At 42.9% G+C, this 24,309-nt stretch overlaps 1 protein-coding gene across 4 annotated transcripts in view; it reads left to right on the top strand.

Moving 5' to 3' along the window:
• ARHGEF28 (Rho guanine nucleotide exchange factor 28) overlaps positions 1-24,309 on the top strand; it is a 326,609-nt gene that overhangs the window by 15,694 nt on the left and 286,606 nt on the right. For 2 of the 4 annotated variants that reach the window (XM_043887234.1, XM_043887230.1), the window contains exon 1: positions 1,115-1,168. The exons of 1 other annotated variant lie outside the window; for it this stretch is intronic. In XM_043887234.1, coding sequence (XP_043743169.1) covers positions 1,156-1,168 — 13 coding nt within the window. In that variant the 5' untranslated portion in view covers positions 1,115-1,155. Of the gene's footprint in view, positions 1-1,114; positions 1,169-4,758; positions 4,829-24,309 lie in introns of those variants that run through there. One more of the 4 variants, XM_043887231.1, reaches the window with a different exon arrangement.

Here is a 24,309-nt window from a genome sequence, read left to right as displayed (position 1 = left end):
TGTTGTGATGTGGACATGGTGGGGGCAGGCGCGCTCAGCCGCCTGGGAGATGTGCCTGGGATAATGGGAATCAGGGTATTGCCCAGCCTTTGTTTTGTTGTTATAGTTTCCTAAACATCATCTGTATTGTAAATATGTATCTGCCTCAGTGACGTTATAAAAACAGAAGTGAACTTAAGAAATAGGTATTTTAATGCAAGTCTGTATACTTAGTTCATAAATATAATTGGAATATTCTTTCAGATGTCATAACTCAGCACTTACTTTGAAAACTCTTATTAAACTTATGTAATTGTTGCTAATTAAACTTTTTAAATTTCAAATTGTTTGTTATAAAACATTTACTGTAACTGTTTGGTAAGGGGCAGGGGAGAAATTGGTTATTATCAAACTGAAAGTCCTATTTTGTATTTATTTAAATTTGTTTTGGCAATATGTTTAAAATGACTTTATATTTTAAATTTGTATGGAAAAACCTAGCTCTATGCACAAACACATACACACAGACGCTTTTTTTTCCCCCCTAACTACAGACACTTGAGAATGGAAGCAATTTTATAGAATTCTGAATGTTGGATCAAGGGGGGAATTGATTCTAATGTTTCTGTTGTTGGGCGACAGCTCTGCACAACTTGAATTGCATCTGTGGCCACCAGTTTTAAACTAGGGGAGGCAAATGGCAGTTCTGTATCTTTCCTTAGTGACATTAAAGAATACTACTGTGGACACCCTGAGTACATGCTGGCTTTTATTTTGGAGCACAACATCGTTTGAACAGTTTAGTGCTTAAAATTAAAAAATAAATGTCTTCGTTGCCACAGTTGAATATCACTGAACGTATGGAGCATTTAAAGTCACATAGCGCTTAAAAGATACTGATCAAGTGAATCACCACCTCATGTGTTGTTTTGACAGGAAGTGTATCATGTCTCAATAATTTCCTTAACATTTCTTCCTGCCAGCTGCCTGTTTTCTTCTTGTTAACTTATTCCCATAGAATTCCAAATATGTAGTTGATTTTCCCTACTGATGCTTTCACAGTTCCTTTTTCCCCTTCTTTAGAGTAGCTGCTGCACTTTTGTTTGTATTGAATTCGAGGCTTATTACAGGGAAGAGAGAATGAGAAGCCCTTTTGGAGACTAGGATTCAGCCAGGATGCCTCTGTCTGGTGAGCGAATCTTGGCTCCAGCGTGTAAAATTTTGTCAAGGAGGTGTTAAGACGTGCCTGTTGACAGACCGGGTCTGAGGCTAGATGAGCGTGAAATATTGTTCAGTCATCTGTGCAGAGATTAGAGGGAATTCTTATTTCCTATGTATATATGCAATTGAATGCATTTTTTTTTAACATCAAGCCTGAGGTCCCTTGAGAGAAAACAAGTTAGGAAAATGAGACCCGGGGCTCTGTTTTAAGCAAGGCGCTATATAGCGAGGTGTGTCACGCTGGTCACGCTTACAGGGCTCCGTGTGCAGGGGCTCTGGGGGACCTGTGGGATCAGTACCCCGAGGTGCTTAGGGCCGGGGCCCGCCAAGGGAAGCAGACCTGCTTGGCCTGTAGCATCTTCCGGTGGAAGCAGGCGCAGAAATCTTCTTTTTCTAAATTAAGAAATTAGGCGAATATGGGCAAAGCAGAATGTTTGTTAGTAACTTGTGCAGCTGTTGAACATTCATGTGTTTGCCTCGGGATATTTGGGTCAGGTGATTTTTGACTAGTAAAAATGTATAGGTAACATTATAACTAAACTCATGTACACTTTATTACATAATAAAAACACTTGTAAATTGTATTTTTATCAGTGAGTTATCAGTCACAACATTCTATTTTACAACATGCCTTCTATTTTTGTGTGTGATTTTTGTGATGTACTGCTTGCTTTCTTTGGTAGGATAAGTTTATGGTTTAGATCCCTTATTTTTCTTTCTTGGATACAGAATTATTGCATTTTAAGTATACAGTAGGTAACTTCCTTTAAATAAAAAAACAGTGATTTCTTCCACCAGAAATCTTCCCTTTCTTGTGGTGTGGGATTACATGGTATAGATAGTGAGCCTTATGTCAGTAGACATTAAAAGCATGGAAATTCATAGTGTATCCCATGTAACACTGAAGACTGTGAGTAGATTTGAAGAAGGCATGCCTGTTGTGGTTATCACTTATGCAATTGCAGACGGTCCTTATGACACGTTAGTATAAGCTTTTAACTATGCTAGGGAGGTTAATTTTTCACATTTGTACCCTTTTATTTCAAAATAACAAATTTGTGTAGAAAAGGAAAAGCATTTATTGGCAGACCAGTCCATTTCAGAAATGTTAACAACGAATGTCCAATTTTTGTAACGCATTAATATAGGTGTCAAAACCACTATATGATTAAGGCAGATGCACATATGGTGAATAGCACTCTTGGAAATGTTGGACATTTTGCTTGGACACTAGCACTGCGTTATGCATAGTGACAGGAGTGAGGTGAGCTGGGCTGGGACTCCTCCTTGTATTCTTCTCTGCATTCCTCTTGCAGGGATCAGGCAGGAACCTCGCCGCAAACCCATAAGCAAGACTCACATCCCCGTCCTCAACTCTCTCGTCTGTTCCCTTCTGTGACTCTCTGAGCAACATATAAACAGTTGCGTGTACAATATGAAAACCCCTTAAGAAAGTTAAACAGCCTTATTAAGTATATTTTACATGGCTTGCGTCAGAGTGCCATTTACCTATCAGTTTGGCATTGCTTTGATATTTACTGTGCCAAAGAAAACTTCAGCCAGCAGAGGTCAAAGCGGAGCTTTCTTCTGCACTACTAGCATTAGAAAAAAGCTTAAAAGAATTATTCTGTCAGCTAGTTAAGAATTTATTAACAGGCCACTTTTGGGTAAAATGCAGGGGTTCTCAGTCTCAAACTTAAACTTGAGGTTGGGAGTGCAGACCTAGTTGAACTTCAGTAGAATGTTTTGCATTTCTATGTTCCCTCTCTGAATGGGGATGATGCCAGCTGTCTAGATAAAACTGAAAGAGTTAAGTGTTAGTTGCTTTTAATTTGTGTCCAGCTCTCTGCAACCCCATGGACTGTAGCCCACCAGTCTTCTCTGTCCATGAAATTCTCCAGGCAAGAATATTGGAGTGGTTGCTATTTCCTTCTCCAGGTGATCTTCCCAACCCAGGGACTGAACCTGGGTCTCCTGCATTGCAGGCAGATTCTTTACCATCTGAGCCACAAGTGAAGCCCCAGATAAAACTGAGTGGTCTGCCAATCAAGTGAAATTACAGATGGAAATACTTTGGAAAGTGTAAGTAATATATAAATATAAAATCCAAACCTCAAACATGATAGCTGTGTGAAAAGTTACTATGGCATAACTGTAAATATGCATGTGGAGAAGCAGTGAACATGATCTGCTAGGTAATACACCAGTCCTGTGTTTTTTTGTTAACGCAGTTCTGTGTTCAGTGACAAGAGAGGAAAATGTGGAGCCAGTTCAAATTAGGGGAGGAAAGCCTCAATGAGGCCTGTTGTGTAAGAAAAGAGGCTGTGAGGGACATGTTCTGGTAGGAATCCCTGCTTCTGTACTAGAGGTTGCCAAAAATAAAACACAACCCCCCCTCAAAAACCAGTGTTTTCCTTTTCTTCTGTTGTTTAGCCAGAGTGCAAAACCACTTGAGCAGAAGCATTAGTGAGGCATTTTATGAGACCACAATCTCCCATTCAGAAAAAATAAATTACCACCAGGAGAGGAACTGTGAGTACCTCTTTTATATATTGGGGGGCAGGAGAGGAACTGTGAGTACCTCTTTTGTATATCGGTGGGGCTATGTGCACTAAGTGATTTGTAAATGTCCGCCTCACTCTCGCGTTAAGAGCTTTTCAGGGGTCCCAAGCGTTAGTCTTTTCTAGTCCTTCAAAGCCAGTGACAGAAAAGCTCTTCTGTCTTCAGTTGGTGATTGTCATAAAAAGGCAACCACGGGGTGAAGACAGTTTTTTGCTTGTCTCATCTGGCTTTGGAGTCATGTTCAGCTGTAAAATTGTGTTGTTATTGTCAGTTGAGTCTCCGTCCTGGAGATGATTTGGGCTAAGTATACATTGGTTATCCTAGAGTTTTGAGATGGCGTGGGAGGAACTGGCTATTTAACACAATTGGGAAACCCCCTCACTTCTGGATCTTGGGATGGGGAGTGAGGATAGGGTACATCACGTTCCTACTGCGAAAGATGAATTAATTAATAAAAATTTGCTTAACAATCAGTTAAGTATGTGATTGTCATAGGCCATAGGTAGGACCATTGTGTTTATGCCTTTGTACAGTGGGAGAAATGACGCTTCGGAAGCTTATCCAACCATCCAAGCAGTCCCTGTAGCATTTGAGGGCCCTGTTAAAGGGAGAATGGGCTGAGATTTTCACCAGCCATAGAAAGACCTCTTTGTGCCAATTGCTTTGAAGTTTGATAGTGAAGATGATGATAACCAGGTGGTAATTGCCTTCCCTTTGTTCAGCACTCTGCTTGGAGCCCTGTGCGTGTTATCTTTAGTTCCTTCAACAACCTCATCAGTTTTACAGATAAGGAAACTAAGGAGATGTGGGAGGTCAAACCACCTGCTCTCGGCCAGCAGTTTGGTTACTGATCCCTCCTAGCCTGTGGGACTCCTCTCTCTCTCCACTCTGTCCTGATGTCTCTCAGGAGGCTTAGGGGAGAAGGCAGCCTGTCCACGTGTGAAAGAGACCAGGAGAGCTTCTGCTCTATTCAGCTGATCCAGCAAGTTTTCACTGCCTCCGCGTTTTCAGGTTTGTCTTCGTAGCGAAACTGAGTATCTCATCTTTCTCACTTGTCACAATTCAGGTAAGACACTTGTCTGGGGTAGAGGATCTGATTTACATAGCTTGTCATCTTTCCAGGATGAAAAATAGAAGTTCATGAACTTTTTCTCATAGAATCCAGTATGCTATCTGGTGGGTCAATTATGACCTCTAAGTTCATGGCTGTTTCTTAGAGGGAAGGCTCTAGCCTAGGCACGTATTCTCAACCAGAGTCCTGACCTCTCAATGCCTGTGCTCTCTTCCCAAAATTTTTAAGCATTCCAGCAGCCTTTTGGCATTTTAAATGTGTTGTGTTTTGAACTTGAAGGTGACTTCTGATTTCGTCACTCCCAAGGATTTATCTGTTTGCTTTTGTTCGTCTCTGCATTTGTCCCCTGTGGCCTTGATTCTGTCCTCTTGGGTCTTTTTTGTTTCAGTGGCATCATAAGGGTGGGCAGTGGTCATGCCCAACTCCTCCCTGGCCACCTGGCCAGGGCACTGACAATAAAGATGTTGTTTTCCTTCAGAAATCGGCTTTAGTCAGTCTGGTTTTATTATCACCATGCACTGGCAATTATAAACAATATCTCTTAATGTTACTTCTTCTCCACAAAATCCTTCCCTTTGTCTAAAAAATTCTTGCAGTCACTGTGGCACTTTAATAATACCCATGAAAGCTTCAAATTAGTGCATTTTAATGACTTGTTTAATAAACATTGTATTCAACATGGAGTTTAATTCAGACAGCTCCCAGTTATATAGTTGGTCCTCAGCACATAGTACGTAAGTTGGTTCTGAGAGTAAAATCAAAGATTTGGCATTGTGCAAGCTAATCTTGGGTCCAGTTTGTGTGTCCAATCTCTGTAGTACTATTTAATAGCTCATTTAAACAGTTGATTTGGAATCAGCAATGATAGGAGAGTGGTGGTAAAAAAAAAACAACAACAACGAAACACCAAGAATCAAAACTTAGGTTACTTTAATTCTGTCACTCTGTGTGACTACTTGGAGTTCTTATGTTTAAAATGTAAAGGAGTGAAGCAGTGTGAGTGTTACGAATCTTAATATTGTTTCATAAGGGAAAATTTTATATTTGAGATAGTTTATTGCATTTGAATATCTTTCAAGTTGAAACTTGTCTCAGAACTAAAACACAAGTGAGGAAAAGTTATTACTGGCACAGTTTAGTAGCTGCCTTCATTGTATCTTTGGAAGATATTTAAAAATTTTATTGTGCCGTTTGCACTTTTTTTTCCCTGAAATGATTATATATTTGTAGTTCAATAAGGTAATATTTTCACTGCATTTCCTGCCATTATTATGCATTAAAAAAACTATTACTGAAAATTTTGTTGTGTAGAGGACGGCATTTTTTTTGTTGTGCCATCTGGCATGCAGGATCTTCGTTCCCCAACCAGGCACTGGACCTGGGCCCCCTGCAGTGGAAGGGCAAAGTCCCAACCACTGGACCAGCGGGGAGGTCCTGTGGAGGGGTATAGTAATGACCTGGCGTAGGAATCAAATTCACTAGGTATACCGCTGCTAGGATCACCCTAGACGTTGCTCTGATATCTTCCCATCTTACATTATTGGCTAAATTGAGAATCGAGGTTATAGAGAAGCTTTTAACTCGCAGACCCTGAGTTAACTTTTGTGGAACTCTCCGTGTGATCTCTACTCTTTGCCCTGTGGTTCCAGCACCTTTTCTCTAGATTATGATGATAGTTTTCTAACTGCAGTCCGTGTTTCTAGGTTCCCTTTACCTGTCTGCATCCTGCCAGCTCGCCCACCATCTCCCACTGCTCTCAAGGTGAAGTTGCTAAAATACAGACTTGAGCGTGTCATTTTCTGTTTAGAATCCTTCACTAGCGCCGCGTAATTTCTCCCACCTTTCCGGGTCTGGCTCCCATGTTCCTCTCTGGCCTTCCTTCTGCCCGACAGTCTCAGGCCGCTCCCTGCACACACCTTGGTTTTCTGCCTTTGCACGCCTTCATCCGCTCACCGTTTCCTTTTCTCTGCACTCCTCTGCTCCCTGCAAAACCCTGCATACCTCCTGTCCTTCTTGGCTTCTGGGTCAGTTACCCCTGTCCTGTGTGTGCTGTAAGGACCCGCATCCACCCTGTCACTGTACTTACTGCTCCATGTTGTCATCACTGGCGTATATGTATTGTCTTTAATTTCCCCTGCTAGACCATAGGCTCCAGGCACCTAGCTCTGTATCTGGTGCAAACTGGGTGCTCGCAATAAATACTGCATGAGTAGATAGACCTAATCTATCCAGCCACAGAATCCAACCAGCTGGGTTACAGTTTATACAAAAGGGTCTGTGATCTGAGCGTTTTCTAACTTTGTCTCCAACCTAGCTGGTCATTAGAACCACCTGGGGTGGGTTGAGGCTTGATACATAATTTCCTGGGCACTGAGGCCACTTGAATTAGAATCTCTGGCAGGTGGTACCTGGGAATCTGTATTAAACTCCATTGGTATAGATAACTTTTTTACCCCCCGCTGGAAAGCTTGTTATGAAAATCATGATTAATATTGCTATTGCTTTCTCTTTATCCATTAGCTTGCCACTGCATCCACAAAATAAATTTTAGTCGTCTCACAGAGTTTCTTGTGTATAAGAATATAAAATTTGTGCATCCTTCTGTAGTTTATAGAGGGCTCCTATTAACATCTCACTTAATCCTCAACAATTCTAGGAGGTAGGAAGGAGGGTCAGATTTTCATTTTAAAGATGAGGAAACTGGAGCTCAGAGATGTTAAGCAACTTGCTCAGGGTCATGTTTTTTTAAAGGTATTTATGTAACTGGATTTCTAGGGTTCCCAATCACAGGAGCATTTTCACAATTTAGAACTGATGGGGTTTCTTCTCAGGTTGTTTCCTAGAAAATAGGCAAAGTGAATTCGTAAGTTCTTGCAAAAAGAGCAGAGCCAGTGACTTAAAGTCTTGAAAAGAAATGACTCACTATGAAATTTTAATCTCATTTTGACTAATTTTATAAAACCTAGAATGGGATTATAGCATCTTTGTGTAATCTTTCCTTAGAAAGTATGGTAATGAATTCAAGAAAATAAAGTATTCAAAGTCATTTGGGATATGCTTTTATCACTGATAAGATTTAATGTACAGGTTAAGAGAGCCATTTTGGACAAAAGTTTTACTTTAAGTTTTTGTAATAGTTTCAACTCCTTTTTATTCACCATTTCCCCCTAAAAAGTCTGTGTACATTTGTTTCTCCACTTTTTTTTTTTCCTGAGAAGAGTCTGGAGAGTCTCAGTAGTGTTTACATTTCTGTGATTTTGATTAATTTCCCCCTCCCTTTCCCCTTCCTCTCCTAGCTCCTGGCATTTACTGTTCCCTGTTGTACGGTTGATGTCTATGGAAACTGGGTGTCTACAGAAATGCCCCCTCTCCCCAAATCTGCATCCTTGTTCCTGGTACCCTACTTAGGTTCTAGTCAAGGACAGCTGTTCATGATGAGCTTTGGCACAAATGGAGGCATCTCTCTCAGTGTGTCTGACGCTGAGCCTGTTACTTCCTTATTCCACCCCAGACGGCTCCTGCTCCTGCCTTAGTCATTTGTTCTTTAAACTTTTAGTTTTGTATTGAAGGATAACTGGGTAACAGTGTTGTGATGGTTTCCGGTAGACAGCCAAGGGGCTCAGCCATACATGGATCCATTCTCCTCCAAAGTCCCCTGCTCTCCACATGACATTGACCAGCGTGCCCTGCTCTCTACAGCAGGTCCTTGTGGGTTATTCTTTCTAAATATAGCAGTGTGTGCATGACCTTCTCAGAGTCCCTAACTCTCCCTTCCCCCGTCCTTCCTCTGGCAGCCCTAACTTCATTCTCCGTCTGTGAGTCTGTTTCTATTCTGTAAGCAAGTTTATTTGTGTCATTTGTTTTTAGATTCCTCATATAAGGGCTGTCATACGAGATTTCTCCTGCTCTGACTGACCAACTTCACTCAGGATGACAACCTCTAGGCCCATCCATGTTGCTGCACGTCTGCTTTAGTTGTCAGGCCCCTCCTTTAACCCAGAACTCTGAGAGTTTGTTTTACTTCTCCCTCTTCTGTGCCCCCTAGGGTGGCTGGACCTTTGCAACAGGCCTTCATTCTGTCCCATCTTCTCCACGTTGCCATCGCTGCTGGTCAGAGCTTGATCACACCTGATCTGGCTTACTCCCTCACTTCCTGCCTTTGATTTGGCCTCCTGAACACCCACTTCATGAGTGGGCACCGGAATGGTGGTTTCCTCCTTAGGTAGGATCTTCAGTAGTTCTGCATTCCTATGTGAAAAAAGTTCAAGGTTCTCAGTCCATGATACAAGGCTTTCAGGCACTTGAGCAGCCTCTGCAGCCTCATCCTTGGGTGCTGCCTCTCCATCTTCCAGAGCTCCTGATCTCCAAGCTTGTGATCCTGTCTGAAAGCTCGCTGAACACATCCCACCAACCCTTGCCTTTCTGCTTGGGCTCTGTCATCTCTGTGCCAACTTCTTTTTGCAACTGGCCCTCATGGCCAATGTCCCTCTGTCCTTTGCCTGGCTAACTAATGCTCTTGAAGATGTCTTTAAAGGTACGATCTCCTTTAGGAAACCTTTTATACCCTTCTCTATTAGCTAGAATATAGTTGAGGTGACTTTAGAGAGACTTAAATAAGACAGGAGTTTCTCTTACGTATGCAAAAGTCTCACTCGATGAAGTTATCCAGGGACTGTGTTCCTTCTTTCCTGTTGCTCCCCCAACCATAGGGCATTATCTTTATTGGACTGAACGTGGTTGGCTCACCTCCACACACCTGCATCCAGCTGGCAAGAACAGGGAAAGAGGGTGTGGAGGCTCCACTCCTTCCTTTGAAGAGCCTGACTCAGTCCCTGTATGCAGTGCTCCTGTTCATATCCTGCCAGTCAGAACTTCATCATATGCCCACACTGAACTTCAGGGGAGGCTGGGCAACAGAATTCTTGGCTCAATACTGAAAAGGATGATGGGAGCCACACATGTAACTTAAAATTTTCTAATAACCATGTTGAAAAATAGAAAGCAAGTGAAATTAACCCAGTTATTTAACCCAGTATATTTAAAGTATCATTTCAATGTGTAGAATTAGCCACATTTCAAGTATTTAATAACTGTGTGTAGTAGTGGCTACCATCTTGCACCATATAGTTTTAGCTTGTTAGCCATTTGCACAGCTAAAATGGAAGGATTCTCAGTTCAGTTCAGTCGCTCAGTCATGTCTGACTCTTTGTGACTGCGTGGACTATAGTACACCAGGCTTCCCTGTCCATCACCAATTCCCGGAGCTTGCTCAAACTCCTGTCCATCGAGTTGGTGATGCCACCCAACCATCTCATCCTCTGTCGTCTCCTCCTCCTCCTGCCTTCAATTTTTCCCAGCATCAGGGTCTTTTCCAATGAGTCAGTTCTTCCCATCAGGTGGCCAAAGTATTGGAGTTTCAGCTTCAATAAAGCTGCATTCATGTTTCAAAAAGTGGAAGGATTCCATCACTAAAATAAAGGGGAGAATGGATTTTTGGGGTCATCTGGCAGGCTGTCATCTCTCTTCTAACCAGTTTCTGCTCTGCTGTCCTAATTTAGTCCTACTACTTGGTATTGCCTGTGACATATTAGGCATGTAATCTCTTTTAGTTTATCATTCTCATTGGGTTGAGCATTTTAAGGGTAAAGATTGAATCATCTTTTCTCTAGATCTTAGTATTTGGCACATTTAAATTACCCAGTAAATGTTAGTTAAGTGAACCAATGAAGTGATTGGGAATTTCATTACATTTTTCAATTGTCTTTACTATTATCCTCATTCATATGGGTAGTTCTGTTTCTTGTGCATCAAAAGTTATATTGTGTCTGTTTCAGATCTGGTTTCCTCAGTGTGTATGCCCAGGGGGATCGGGATGGGGAATGCGTGTAAATCTATGGCTGATTCATATCAATGTATGACAAAACCCACTGGGAAAAAAAAATAAATAAATAAAGGAGAGAAAAAGAAAAAAAAAAAGTTATATTGTCCTCAGGGAGGTGGATTTACCTTGATTTTATCTGACAGATTTGCTGTGAATACACATCCAGCGATGCTTTAGGTTGAGGGCCACATGCTGATAATACGGCAGGTTCTCTGGTTCCATGAATTATGTTTTAGAAAATTGTGTCCGGAAAACTCTTGTTTTCCCTGAAATAGTGAGGTACCTCTGTACTGTTACCCAGATGGAACTGTTTGCATGGAAACCCGTACATTGAGAGTTCCTGTTCAGTCTTTGGGGAGAGAGACCATTTCCAGGAAATCCTATTAAAAATCTATTGCAGCTGGAAGACAGATATTTTACATATGAAACACAGTATTACCAGAAGTCAACAAGCCATCCAAATCTACCAGTGATTCCTAGAATTTTAAAGAAACATGAACGTAGCTTCTCATTAAATGAAGTAGGGGACTGAATGTTCCCTAAACTCTTTCAATTCTAGATGTAAACGGCTGTTCTCTTGCACAGGCCTGTCTTGCATCCCTCGGAGTCAGGGGGCTGCAGGAATGCCTTTCCTGGGCTAATCCTTGATGTCAGAGCCCTTCTCCTTGGAGAAGGGAGGATAATGGGGGCCAGAATAAATGGACAGGACCACATCTCCCCCTCTTATTTTTCATCAACAGCTTCCCTTGTCCCTCACCCTATCTTTCTATTCCCCCTGCAAACAGAAACTTCTCCTCCTCATCTCAGGAGTGGCTCTTGGGTGGAGTTTTATAAGTTAGTTATCCTTTGGGGGAAGAATCTCATTTCAATCAGGCTGTTAATCATCCTTCAGGAAAATAATATTTGTAGCAGCAATAATCACCACCACCACCACAATAGTGGCTTTATAGTGCATGCGTGTGCCAGGCTTCTAAGGGCTTTATGTGTGTTACTCACTTCTGTCTTATGAAACAGGCATTGTTATGGTCCCCATTTTATAGATGGGGAAACAGAAGCTTAGACTAAGTAACTTGCTTGGGGTTACAAGCTAATAAATTGCTAAACTGGATTGACACTCATCTCTGAATCTAAATTTTGGGCTTTTAGCCATTATATGGTCCTGCCTCCAAAATATCACTTCCATAGCTTTTTTCCTATTTGATAGATGATATGTTCTTGGTAGTGGCGGGGCTGGTTAGTGGGCTGGAGAGGGTGAGGGGCCCAGGAGTACCTGACCTGGAATTGAAGGGGTTGAGGAGGGTTTGGATGAGGCTTTTCAGAACAAGGATGATTTGGTTGGTAGAGCAAAGAAGAGCCAGAAATATCAGACTCACACTCTGTGTGCTGGAAGCTCTTTCGCTGCGACCCTCTTTATGATTGGGGAGCTATTGCTGTCAGACAGTTCAGTCCTCTTGTTTTATTGATCAGGAAACTGGAGCTCAGAGGCTTGAAACTGCTTGCCCGGGGGCGTGCTCCTAGTGAGTAAAATGAAGTGTGGACTGCATACTTGAACCTGCTCTTCTGAGTGAATTTCATTAATATTTTGTAACCAACTCTTTTTTTGTTGTTATACTTTTTTTATTGAGATATAAAGGACATATTGCATTAGTTTCAGATGTGCAGCATAATAATTCAGTATTTGTAGGTACTGTGAAATACTACCGTAAGTCTGGTTAACATTGATCACCACAGGTAGTTACAATTTTATTTGAGAACTCTTCAGATTTACTTTCCTAGCAACTTGTGGGTGATGAGGGAGTGGGAGGGAGGGAGGTTAGTGGGGGCAAATGGATGAAGGGGGTCAAAAGGTACAAACTCCAGTTATAAAATAAATAAATCCTGGGCATGTAATGTGCATCAGGGTGACTATAGTAACCAACTCTTGTTTGTTATTTCTATTGTATGTTTCAGTATCAGAAGAGAGTGTGTGCTTGCTTGGAGAATAATAGCAGGGTGATGAAGAAATTGGGGCGGAATTTGTTTCTGCTGGACGCCTTGGTGTCTAACACGTGGTGTGGGTGGTAGTAGGCAGGTGGACCGTGGGTCAGCCCCTTCCATCCCCCTGCAGTAAAGGAAAGGGACCCAGACACAGATGTGGGTCCCTGCTGTAGCCCCCACACAGGTTCTGTATCTCACAGGAGTTGGGAATGTTCTGGCTTCCATGGCTTCATGAATATGGGTGGGGATAAGGGTCCCTTCACCAGGATTATAGCAGGAGGAAGTACGTTTTTGGAATTGTAAATGGGAACTTTGATTGTCCCATGGAAACATGGGTGAACATGATGCTTAGGACAATACTCACAGATTAGTATTGGAGGTATTAATAAAAAGGTTCTTGTGGGCTGATCTGGATATTTAACCCCCTTGGCGTGTAGGAGCTGCAGATAACCCATTTACCAGTGTTGGAATCTGGCCCATTCATAACCTGAGAGATGTGTCCTAATTGAATTACCTGTGTATGAAGGTTTCTGATCTGTCCAAATGAAAAGCTTGTCTGTGTAAAGGTTACTTGATAATTAATGTGTGGAGGAGTTACTAGACACTCTGAACCTCTACCGCTCGGGGAGACCACAACAGTTTTGAAAGACAAACACTACAATTAGGCCTCCTATGTTTAGGAGAGTTAGAGGGGATTTAGCCGGGAGCTCAGCCCTGGCCTGACCACACATGTGGGGCGTGGTCAGTCTGCTGGGTTGGGTTGGCCCTAAGAGGAGGATGGACAGTGCTGTTATGGCCCAGATAACGAGAGCAGGATGAGATGTTCGTGGCTGTAATTCCCAGCTCTACCGTTTTTTAGCTGATGACTTTGAGCCCTCGGTCTGTTTTCTCATCCGTGAAATGAGAGTAACAACACTTTATGGCCAGTGGTGCAGAATAAGTGATGAACATATGTTAGGCGGCAACTCCAGCTTTCCTCTGTATAAGAATGAAGGGAAAGTAGTTGTACTACAAGAAGGGGGCTTGTCTTAAGACCACAGAGTTTTAATTAGGTTGTGTTATATGGGGAAAGCTGGTGGAGCTCATGGGGGATGTGGAAGGTCTCACCCGGGCTGGCCTTGTTGTGGGCATTGTGTGAAATGCTTGAAGTGGAGTTTGGTGGACAGCAACCTTGTGTTTAAGAACAGCTTGTTCCACTGTAACATGTACATGAACCGTTCTTCATTTTTTACTTTTGATATTGTTAATATGTTGGATATCCTTCACAATTTACCATTTTCAGTGACTGCATAAAATTCTCTATCGTATTATTCTCAATGTGGAACTTTTAGGTTATTCCCAATATTTTGCTCATAATGCATGAAGCACATCAGAATTGATGGCTCGATTCCTACAAGAGAAGAGGCAGTTTTATGTTTCAACCATGGCTATAGATTGAAAATCAGTATGAGAATCTTGTGTGATAACTCTTGTGGGCTGCGACTTTCCATGCTCCACTGTACTGAAGTCTGCCATTGGCATCTTGAGCCTCTGAGACCTGGAAACTTACCCTGCTCACCTTGGTTTCTTTACCATCAGCACAGAGTAGGTGTTTGTTAAAAATCTGTGGAAATGAATGGAGGATGGAAGTTTTTGTGCACAGAGAGAGGTGAGAACCTCTCATCCATGTTTTCTTTTATGCTGCTGCACTGTTTTGAACTTTTTTTAGGGAATGGGCATAAAAATGATATGATCTCTTCATAGGGACTCCCCTGGTGGTCTAGTGGTTGGGATTCACCTTTCAATGCAGTAGGTGAGAGTTCAATGCCTGGTGGAAGAGCTAAGATCCCACATGCCTTGTGGCCAAAAAAATACAAAATAGGAACAATATTGTAACAAATTCAATAAATAATTAAAAAAAAAAATGATATGATCTCTTCATGTAAGAAGCTTGTCGTTTAATTGAAGAGAACAGTAGCAGAGAAGAGAAATTAGGGAATTGAGTAAAACATCAACTGAGAGTCTGGCGAGGAGTTCAGAACTAGAAGAGAATCCTTATTGCTGGAGGAATCAGTGGTGTAATGGAGCAGGTAGAATTAGTTGGGTTAGATTTTATCCACCTAGGGCAGTCGAGAGGGTAGGGATGAGTGCTTTAGGCAGGAGGGGTCAGCTCAGGGGCGGGGCTGAGTGTGGACCATGAGCAGGACAGGGTGCAAATCTGGGGGTACAGGAGGATAGAGCATTTGATAGCCAGGTGGGGTGGGGCCACGTTAAGGAGAGTCGGAAGTCAAACAATTTGAGAGACCTAGTGAGCAATAAAGAGTCTTTGTAGGTTCATGAGTGACATGAGGAAAGTGGTTGAACTGGAAATTCCAAGGTGGTGTCAGGACTATGTCTCAGGGCAGGTCACTTAGAAGTACACAAATCCTCGGTGATGGCAGTTTATGTACCTGGAGTCCTTAGACGCGCCAGTGACTGTCCCTTCACCCTCGCATGGCCAGGAGTGGGCAGTGACTGGTGTCCTCATTCTGCAGATAGGGAGATGGAGCTCCCAGGTTGACCCTTCCCAGTCACACATTTGGAGATGACAATGGTTGGAACCCTCCTGGCCCACTGGTTTTCCAGTGATGCCTCAGAGTATGCAGGACATGCCTTCCAGAAACTGAGGTCTTTGAAGGGCAAACTGATCCTTGGAAAGAAAGATGGCATCAGTGCATGACTGATGTGAACCAAGTGCTCTAGGTATATTCGATTTCATCATACTCAGTCTGCTAACTGTTGGCATCATTAGCTACCTCTTACAGATAAGGCAGTCGAGGCTTGAATTAAGTAACCTGCCCCCAGTCACACGTCTAGGTAGAGACGGATTGGGAACTCTAATCCAGGTCTGTGTGCCTCTTTTCTGCCCTGGTTCTTTCCGCAACCTGACACTTGGACACACTGCAGTTGCTTCTATTTCCTGCTTTGTTCAGATTTTTTTTTTCTTCAGGTTCTATATATACAAAACTAAATTATTTTGGAATGAGTTTAACTGAAGCAGGTGTCTTGACTTGAAACTTGTATTTTATGGAGGTAAGTGTGTATAGTAAGAGTAAATGTTAGAAATTTAGGGAAGTTTATTGGGAGAAACAATTTTGGTCTCTTTTTGGCTTTTAGGGATTTATTCTAACACTTCTTGTAAGCCACCCCTTAGGTTTTGGAGTGGAGACTCCACGATCATCACGTACCGAGTGAGGAGAGCTCCGCTTGCGTCTCTGGTCTCAGCTCCTGTCCCCTTGACCTCCGTCAGCACACAGCTCCAAAGAAGGGACTTCAGGCCCTGCGCAGATCAGCTCGCTGCTGTCCTCAGCACACGGGCTGGAATGGGTCTGCTCCCCAGCCCCCTGTCCTTCCCTGCTGTCTCCTTCACTTGCATTCACCTCCGAGACTCAGCGTGCCCAGCTCCTGGGCTGGGTTTGATGCTCCTGCCCTGTCTTACCCTGGTCAGGCACCCCTGCCCGGATTTTCCAGAAAGATAGCATAGGGGCGGAAGTGTACCTGTGGTGTTTGGGTTGGGGGTTGGGAAGTGTACCTGTGGTGTTTGGATTGGGAGAGGTGGGGCCGCGCATTGGCCGCCCTCATAGAACGGCCAGCTGGTGATGGGAAGTTATAGGAAGTAGGCTGGAGAGTGCCTCAGCCACAGATCTTGGTGATAACAGAAACAGGTATTTTGCTGCCTGAACATGATCCTAACTGTCCCTCCGGCATTCCTTTGCATAAGCTCTCTAGCCACGTACCTGCCGTTGCGTGTGTGTGTGTGTGTGTGTGTGTGTGTGTGTGTGTGTGCGCACATGCGCACACGCGCTCAGTTGTGTCCAGCTCTTTGTGACCCCATGGACCGTAGCCCGCCAGGCTCTTCCGTCTGTGGGACTCTCCAGGCAAGAATAGGAGTGGGCTGCCATTTCCTTCGACAGGTGCAGAAGGGGGGCCTTCCTGTCTTGGCAGTGGGGAGCCACACGGAGGTTTAGAGGAGGTTAGGGGAGCTGAGCAGTGTTTGAATAAGCGGGCTCTTTTGCTCACCGGCCACACGGACTGGAGGGAGCTGGGGCTAAAAGCAGGGAAACCAGATGGGAGATTAGTGTCCGTGTGCAGTAAACACAGAACTGAAGTCCGGAATTTTCCGTGAGTCATGAGCAGCTCAGGGATCAGAACGCGCTGACCCTGGGCGCGTCAGCCCTTCCTGCCTCAGGTGTCCACGGCGGGGTGACTGTGCCAGCCGGCTCGGGGAAACCTGGTCAGGATGAACTCATCAACATTTCTGGTCCTGACTCAGGTTAATCATGGTGTCATTTTGAGCTTGTTGTTTTGGATACTTTTCTAGCCACCATTAGCACTTCTTTTTCTGAGATGAAAAGTTGAGGTGCGAGAAAACAGTGTTCACAGTAATCCAAGCACCTGCCTGCTTTCAGGGGAGAAGATTTCACCTCAGACTGCGTTCCTCTGCTCTCGGGCACAGTCTGGGCCAGGAATGAGGCAACGGGAAGGGTTGATTGAATGCTGGTGTAGAAGCAGTCTGCAGAGGAAACCACCTCTCTGGATTAGGGGCAGAGTCCACACAGCGGCCTATTCACTTCCATGTTAATCGTGACCGTTTAAGTGAACTTGGACAGCGTCTAGAAAATAAGGGAAAATGCTCTCAACAAAGCTCTTTTCATGGATGGCTCTTACGACGTGCTCAGTTCTACAGCTCTTAGACAAAAGTCCATATTTTTTTCCCGAGTCTTGTCATGCTTCCAGCAGCAACTCAGAATACGGCCTCTTAGGCCAACACATTTAACCCCCGTGGGGAGCTTTACTAAAACTACAACTTTTTGTTGATTGCTAATGATTCTTAACCTGTTTAATATTGCATTTCTATCTTAAGGGATCTTTGCTAGCAATCCTAACATTGGCGTTGAATGTCACAGAGGCTGTCAGACGTTATCTCATTTTGTCTCTACAGGTCCATGCAGGATAACTTCTGCTATCTTGGTGTGCTTTTCAGTGGGGTTTGTAAGAAAAGAGTTAAGATTGCTCTGTCTTGGCCTCAACAGCTTACAGAGTTCCATTGTCCTTGTATTTGAGTAGCTCATAGTGTTTTATACACATTAATTCATTAATCTTCACAGAAGTCCTATGTGTAGGTGGTGGAAAATATTTTCCCTGCTGCAGTATTTACACGCTGAGAAACTGAGTCATGAGCAGAGGCGAGGCGGGGCCCGTGGAGGGGCCCAGGGCTGCCCTGGGCTTAGTCTCCCCTTCTTCCCTGACCGTTAGAAAACCCGAACTCATTTTCCTTCGGAAAATAATTATGATTTCCAAGGAAAATAGCCCTGTCGACCACACTGTCTGAAGAACGGAACTGTGAAAGGGAAGGCTTGGGGGCGATTTATCACAAAATGGTGGATGTGGTTTCATTTTCTCCTATCGCTGGCAGGTATTTTGGTTGTAACTGCAACCCAGACGGTCAACACGGTGGTGTGTTTTTGTGTCTGAAACCACTCTTTGGATATACTCATCTCATTCCTTTGATGCCTTTCCAAGTGTTAGAAAAAGAAGGTGCTATTTGCCGTTCACAGCTTAGGCTGTGCCATAGGTGGCAGAAAAGGCCACCCCTTTTTAGGTTTCTACCTACTCAAGGGCAGGGAACTGTCCCTCCTCTTCCTCCTTTTAATCTTTTATCTTCTCACTACTGCTTTGATGAGAGTAAATCGGTAAAAGGACTCGGTGGGCAGAGTGAACTGCATTCTGTGTCTCAGTGTCTGTGTGACAGCTCTGTACGTGTGGGCATCTCAAACTCATGTACGAAACTGAAGTCCTGGTTTCCTTTCCCAAATCTGCGCTATTTACCACACTCCCCATCTCTGTTAATGGCAAGTGCATCCTTGGTTCATTCTTCCAACTTTTGAGTCACCCTCTTTATCTTATGTCTCGCTTTCAACTTGCCAGGAAATCTTATTGGCTTTATCTTCAGAATGTGTTCAGAATCCAGTGACTGCTCATCACCCCCCTTGCCACCACCCTTTTCTTGCGCCCCATCATCTCTTGCCTGGATTATTGCAATGGCCTCCAAAAAAGTCTCCTGCCCTGCTCTTGGTCCCTTTGTTGACGTGCACAATAGTAGTTGGAATGATACGTTTAGTGTATATGCCAGATCATGTCATTCCTTAGCATGGAATCCTCAAATGAATCCTTTCATACTCTGAGAAACCAAAGCCCACACGTGACTTTATGTGTAAAGTCTTACGTGATCAGGCCTTCCGTTTTTCTCTGCACCCCCCCCCCCTTTTTTAAGTGCATGTGTATGATTTTACTACATAGTTTTTTGTGCGATAAAAATACAGACTTGACTTGTTCACAGGCTCTTAAATGTAGTTATAAAGACCTTCTTAGGAAGCTCCAGCCTTCTGTCTGCAGAGCGATAACCTGCTCAAGGTAGTTTTGGGAGGAGGACTTGGGCTTCCCTGGTGGTGCAGCCGGTAAAGCATCTGCCCGCGATGCTGGAGACCTGGGTTTGATCCCTGGGTTGGGAAGATCCCCTGGAGAAGGAAATGGCAACCCACTCCAGTATTCTTGCCCGCCTGGAAAATCCCATGGATGGAGGAGCCTGGTAGGCTACAGTCCACGGGGACGCAAAGTCAGACACGACTGAGCGACTTCACTTTCCTTTTCCTGCAGAAGACTTAAGCAGTTTTCAGTATTTTTTTTTCTCATTGCCCCAGGGAGTATTGAAGGTTCAGAGGATATAGGAGTCTGTAAATATTTAGTTGTGGCTGATGCAGTGAGTCTAGGAAGGGGGCTAGCCCTTGTAGTTAGTGGTGTAGCTCTGGGTCTCCCATCTCTTCTGGGAGGTGGTGAGGCTTCTGTGATTGGTTCAGCAAATGTGATGGATGAGGCAGGTTTGGAAAATTTCTCAACATTTAATGGTAATTGGTACAACTCTACTGGTGGGTAGGTTTCTTGGAGATTCTTTTTTTTTTTTTTTTTATATTAGTTGGAGGCTAATTACTTCACAACATTTCAGTGGGTTTTGTCATACATTGAGGAGATTCTTTTTTTTAAAAAATTTTATTTATTTGTTTTGGTTGCATGAAATTTTTACCATATATCAGACTTCTACTAAATATCAGACAACATAGGTGGTAGAAACATTACAAATTAAGCCTCTCTTTCAGGAGTCATTCTTTATTGTATGACATAGAAACCACATGAGAGAAATCCTGTAAGTAAAATGAGTATCAGGAAATTTCTGTCAGGGTAACCATCATAAATCAGAAATTCCTCTTAGTATCCTGAGCATTCAGAAACTTTTTAAATACCAGTTTAGAGGACACTCTGAAAGGGGATGATCACGAAGATTGCAACATGTGTGGAAGGCTTTATCAAGAAGTGATGTTTTGGTGAATGTCAGATTAGTGATATAAAGTATAGAACCTTTAAAAAATATTTGAAATATGTGAAAGCTTTTTAATAAAAATTCTCAGTGAATCTGTACTGAGGGAAACATTTATATCAGAAGTCATGTTGCAGAAATCTGATTACAAGGTTGTTTTTCTTTTGAAGCAATGTACAAATGTCTAGGTATAATGAAGCTTTTTAAAAAGCACAAATAATAAAAAAATAAAAAAAAACACAAATAAATTGAATAATGTGACATCATTAAATACACAATGAAGAGTGCTTTCGTCTGTAGGACTTATGTGTGAATGTCAGTGTGTTACAGAACACAGACTGTGAATGTTTCATATGCCTGCGAACCCATCCATAATTGTATGTAATGAAATATGTAGCCTTATTTCGTTCAGTAACTTTTATGTATATGAAGATACTTCTCATTAAGTCTCAGTAGGGACTCCAGTCATTAATAGACCATGTATTAAAGTGTAATATTTTTAAAAAATTAAAATGTGTCTTTTCCTCCTGTTTCTGAAAAGATATGGATTTTTACTGAACTAATCCTTCAGAAAGAAGCTAAAAATAACTCTCTCACGGTCAGCCAAATTTTACATTAGTGAAAGTCACTCAGTCGTGTCCGCCTCTTTGCAACCCCGTTGACTATACAGTCCGTGGAATTCTCCAGACCAGAATACTGGGGTGGGTAGCCTTTCCTTTCTCCAGGGGATCTTCCCAACCCAGGGATAGAACCCAGGTCTCTTGCATTGAAGAGGATTCTTTACCGGCTAAGGCACAAGGGAAGTCCAAGAATACTGGAGTGGGTAGCCTTTCCCTTCTCCAGCCGATCTTCCCAACCCAGGAATCAAACAGGGGTCTCCTGCATTGCAGGTGGATTCTTCACCAACTGATCTATCAGGGAATTTTACATTAGGGATACCTTTATTTATAGGAAAAACGCTTCCCAGGTGGCTTAGTGGTAAAGAATCTACCTGCCAATGCAGGAGATGTGGGTCTGGTCCCTGGGTTGGAAAGATCCCCTGGAGTAGAAAATGGCAACCCACCCCAGTATTCTTGCCTGGAGAATCCCATGGACAGAGGAGCCTGGTGGGCTACAGTTCGGGGGCTCGCAAAAGAGCTGGACATGACGTAGTGACCAAAAACAATAACAACAAGGGAACACAGCAGAGGAGGCAAGAGAATAATTTAGCTGGGGAAATAAGCACTTGAAACAGTTAGCAACAAGTGCTGAGATATGATTGTTAGATTGTAGAATAAATAAAAGATCCATATATATACATATATATGGGGCGGTTATTGGGCATAGGAGGGGAGGGAGGACCCTGCAGTTTACTGAGTACCTAATGAGTGTCAGTACTACCCTAGTAATAAGAGTTCTTCAAAATCATCTCTTAAAATATTCTCTTTTATCTCAGTCTGAAATTCCTATAAAAAGTATGTTGAACCTTTTCATCATGTGTTTCATGTTTCTTAACATCTTTCGTATCTTTCTCCTCTAGCTTTTTGCTATACTATATTCTGTATAACCCCTTAAGATTCAAATTCTAGTTTACTGATTACGTTCAAAGGCCATTTAAACTCAGTCGTCAAAGCTGAGACCAGTCAAACTCTTCAGGGCAAAGATTCTTGCTATGTCATCTCTATATTTTTCAGTTCAGTTCAGTTGTCAGTTGTGTCTGATTCTTTGCAACCTCATGTACTGCAGCATGCCCGGCTTCCTTGTCCATCACCAACTCCTGGAGCTTGCTCAACTCATGTCCATCGAGTTGGTGATGCCATCCAACCGTCTCATCCTCTGTTGTCCCCTTCTCCTCCTGCCTTTAATCTTTCCCAGCATCAGGATCTTTTCCAATGAGTCAGTTCTTCCCATCAGGTGGCCAAAGTACTGGAGTTTCAGCTTTAGCATCAGCCCTTCCAATGAATATTCAGGACTGATTTCCTTTTGGATTGACTGATTTGATCTCCTTGAAGTCCAAGGGACTCTAAAGAGTCTTCTCCAACACCACAGTTCAAAAGCATCAATTCTTCGGCATGCAGCTTTTTTTATGGCCCAGCTCTCACATTCATACATGACTACTGGAAAAACCACAGCTTTGACTAGATGGACCTTTGTCAGCAAAGTAATGTCTCAGCTTTTTAATACACTCTCTAGGTTAGTCATAGCTTTTCTTCCAAGGAGCAAGCATCTTTTAATTTCATGGCTGCAGTCACCATCTGCAGTGATTTTGGAGCCCAGGAAAATAAAGTCTGTCACTGTTTCCATTGTTTCCTCATCTATTTGCCATGAGGTGATGCCATGATCTTCATTTTTTGACTGTTGAGTTTTAAGCCAGCTTTCTCACTCTTCTCTTTTACTTTCATCAAGAGGCTTTTCAGTTCCTCTTTGCTTCCTGCCTTAAGGGTGGTGTCATCTGCATAGCTGAGGTTATTGATATTTCTCCTGGCAATCTTGATTCCAGCTTGTGCTTCATCCAGCCTGGCATTTCGCATGATGTACTCTGCATGTAAGTTAAATAAGCAGGGTGACAATATACAGCCTTGACGTTATCTTTTGCCGATTTGGAACAAGTCTGTTATCCTATGTCTGGTTCTAACTGCTGCTTCTTGACCTGCATACAGATTTCTCAGGAGGCAGGTAATGTGGTCTGGTATTCCCATCTCTTTAAGAATTTTCCACAGTTTGTTGTGAAAACACATTTGTTGCTGTATTTTTCAGTGAGTCTTAATTTGGCGACTTTTGGAGAGCTTCCTTATTTTCATGGGAGAGTTCTCAAGAAATATGCATTTGCAGTGATTCTGAAATAGGCTTCCTTCCAAGATCGTGCTTCATGGCAAATAGATGAGGAAAAAATGGAAACAGTGACAGACTTTATTTTCTTGGGCTCCAAAATCACTGCAGACGATGACTGCAGTCATGAAATTAAAAGACTCTTGCTCCTTGGAAGAAAAGCTATGACAAACCTAGATAGCATATTAAAAAGCAGAGACATCACTTTGCTAACAAAGGTCCATTTAGTCAAAGCTATGGTTTCTCCAGTAGTCATGTATAGATGTGCGAGTTGTACCATAAAGAAGGCTGGGGCTGAATAACTGATGCTTTCAAGCTGTGATTCTGGAGAAGACTCTTGAGAGCCTCTTGGACTTCAAGGAGATCAAACCAGTCAATGCTAAAGGAAATTAACCCTTAATATTCATTGGAAGGACTGATGCTGAAGCTGAAGCTCCAGTACTTTGGCCACCTGATGGGAAGAACTGACTCATTGGAAAAGACCCTGATGCTGGGCAAGATTGAGAGCAGGAGGAGAAGGGGGTGACAGAGAATGAGATGTTCGGATGGCATCACCAACTCAATGGGCATGAGTCTGAGCAAACTGCAGGAGATGGTGAAGGACTGGGAAGCCTGGTGTGCTGCAGTCCATGGGGTTGCAAAGAGTCAGACATGACTGAGCAACTAAACAATAAACAACAAATGCTTTGAGCAGTAGAGTTCTTAGGTTATTTAACTCATCATATTGGCAGAAAGGAAGTCTGTTTTCTTAAACACTTAAATGAACAAGTGCTTGTCAGCTGATCTTACAAAGGTTCCCAGCCCGTTTCTGGCAGGATTGGTGCCTTTGTTTTGTTCTCTTTACTCTAATGTTAATTACATGACTTTGGCTGTTTCACTGTATGCTTCCTACAGCAGGGCAGGAGTTTCCAAGGGCAAGGACCCTGAACGCCTGTGGGTGAAAAGTCCCTCCGCTGTTGGGAACAAATGGAGCCCAGAATACAGGAGGAGAGATGGACAATGGAATTGGAGGCAGAACCAGAAAGAAAGAGCTCTGAAGGCCTGAAATGTGACCCGTTGATGTTATGAAATGTTGGTTTCAAAACAGGGAATGAAGTCTTTGTTCAGAATGAGGTGACATCTTAAGGATGGGGTAATAAAAGGAAAGAGCCATAGTCATTCTTTCCAATGGTTTAATGTAGTTAGAAAAGAGAAATGAGTTGGTAGAGCATGACTTGGCATGAGCTCATTTCAGAGGTGGGCAGTGGATGTGGTCTGGAACTGACATTATAGACTCTCCTCCAATAAATTACTCATTTGCTGTGATTAAGTTTACTGGGTACATTCCATACCTGGGACATTTTGTATGGTATCGGTGTTTTACTAAATGCTCTGTCAGCTCTCATCTAAAATGAGGTTTTCTCCACAAATATGTAACAT

Source organism: Cervus elaphus, chromosome 25 (assembly GCF_910594005.1).
Source record: "Cervus elaphus chromosome 25, mCerEla1.1, whole genome shotgun sequence".
Taxonomy (NCBI): domain Eukaryota; kingdom Metazoa; phylum Chordata; class Mammalia; order Artiodactyla; family Cervidae; genus Cervus; species Cervus elaphus.
The sequence above is the reverse complement of the archived record's forward strand: the minus strand, read 5'-3'. Positions and strand labels throughout refer to the sequence as shown.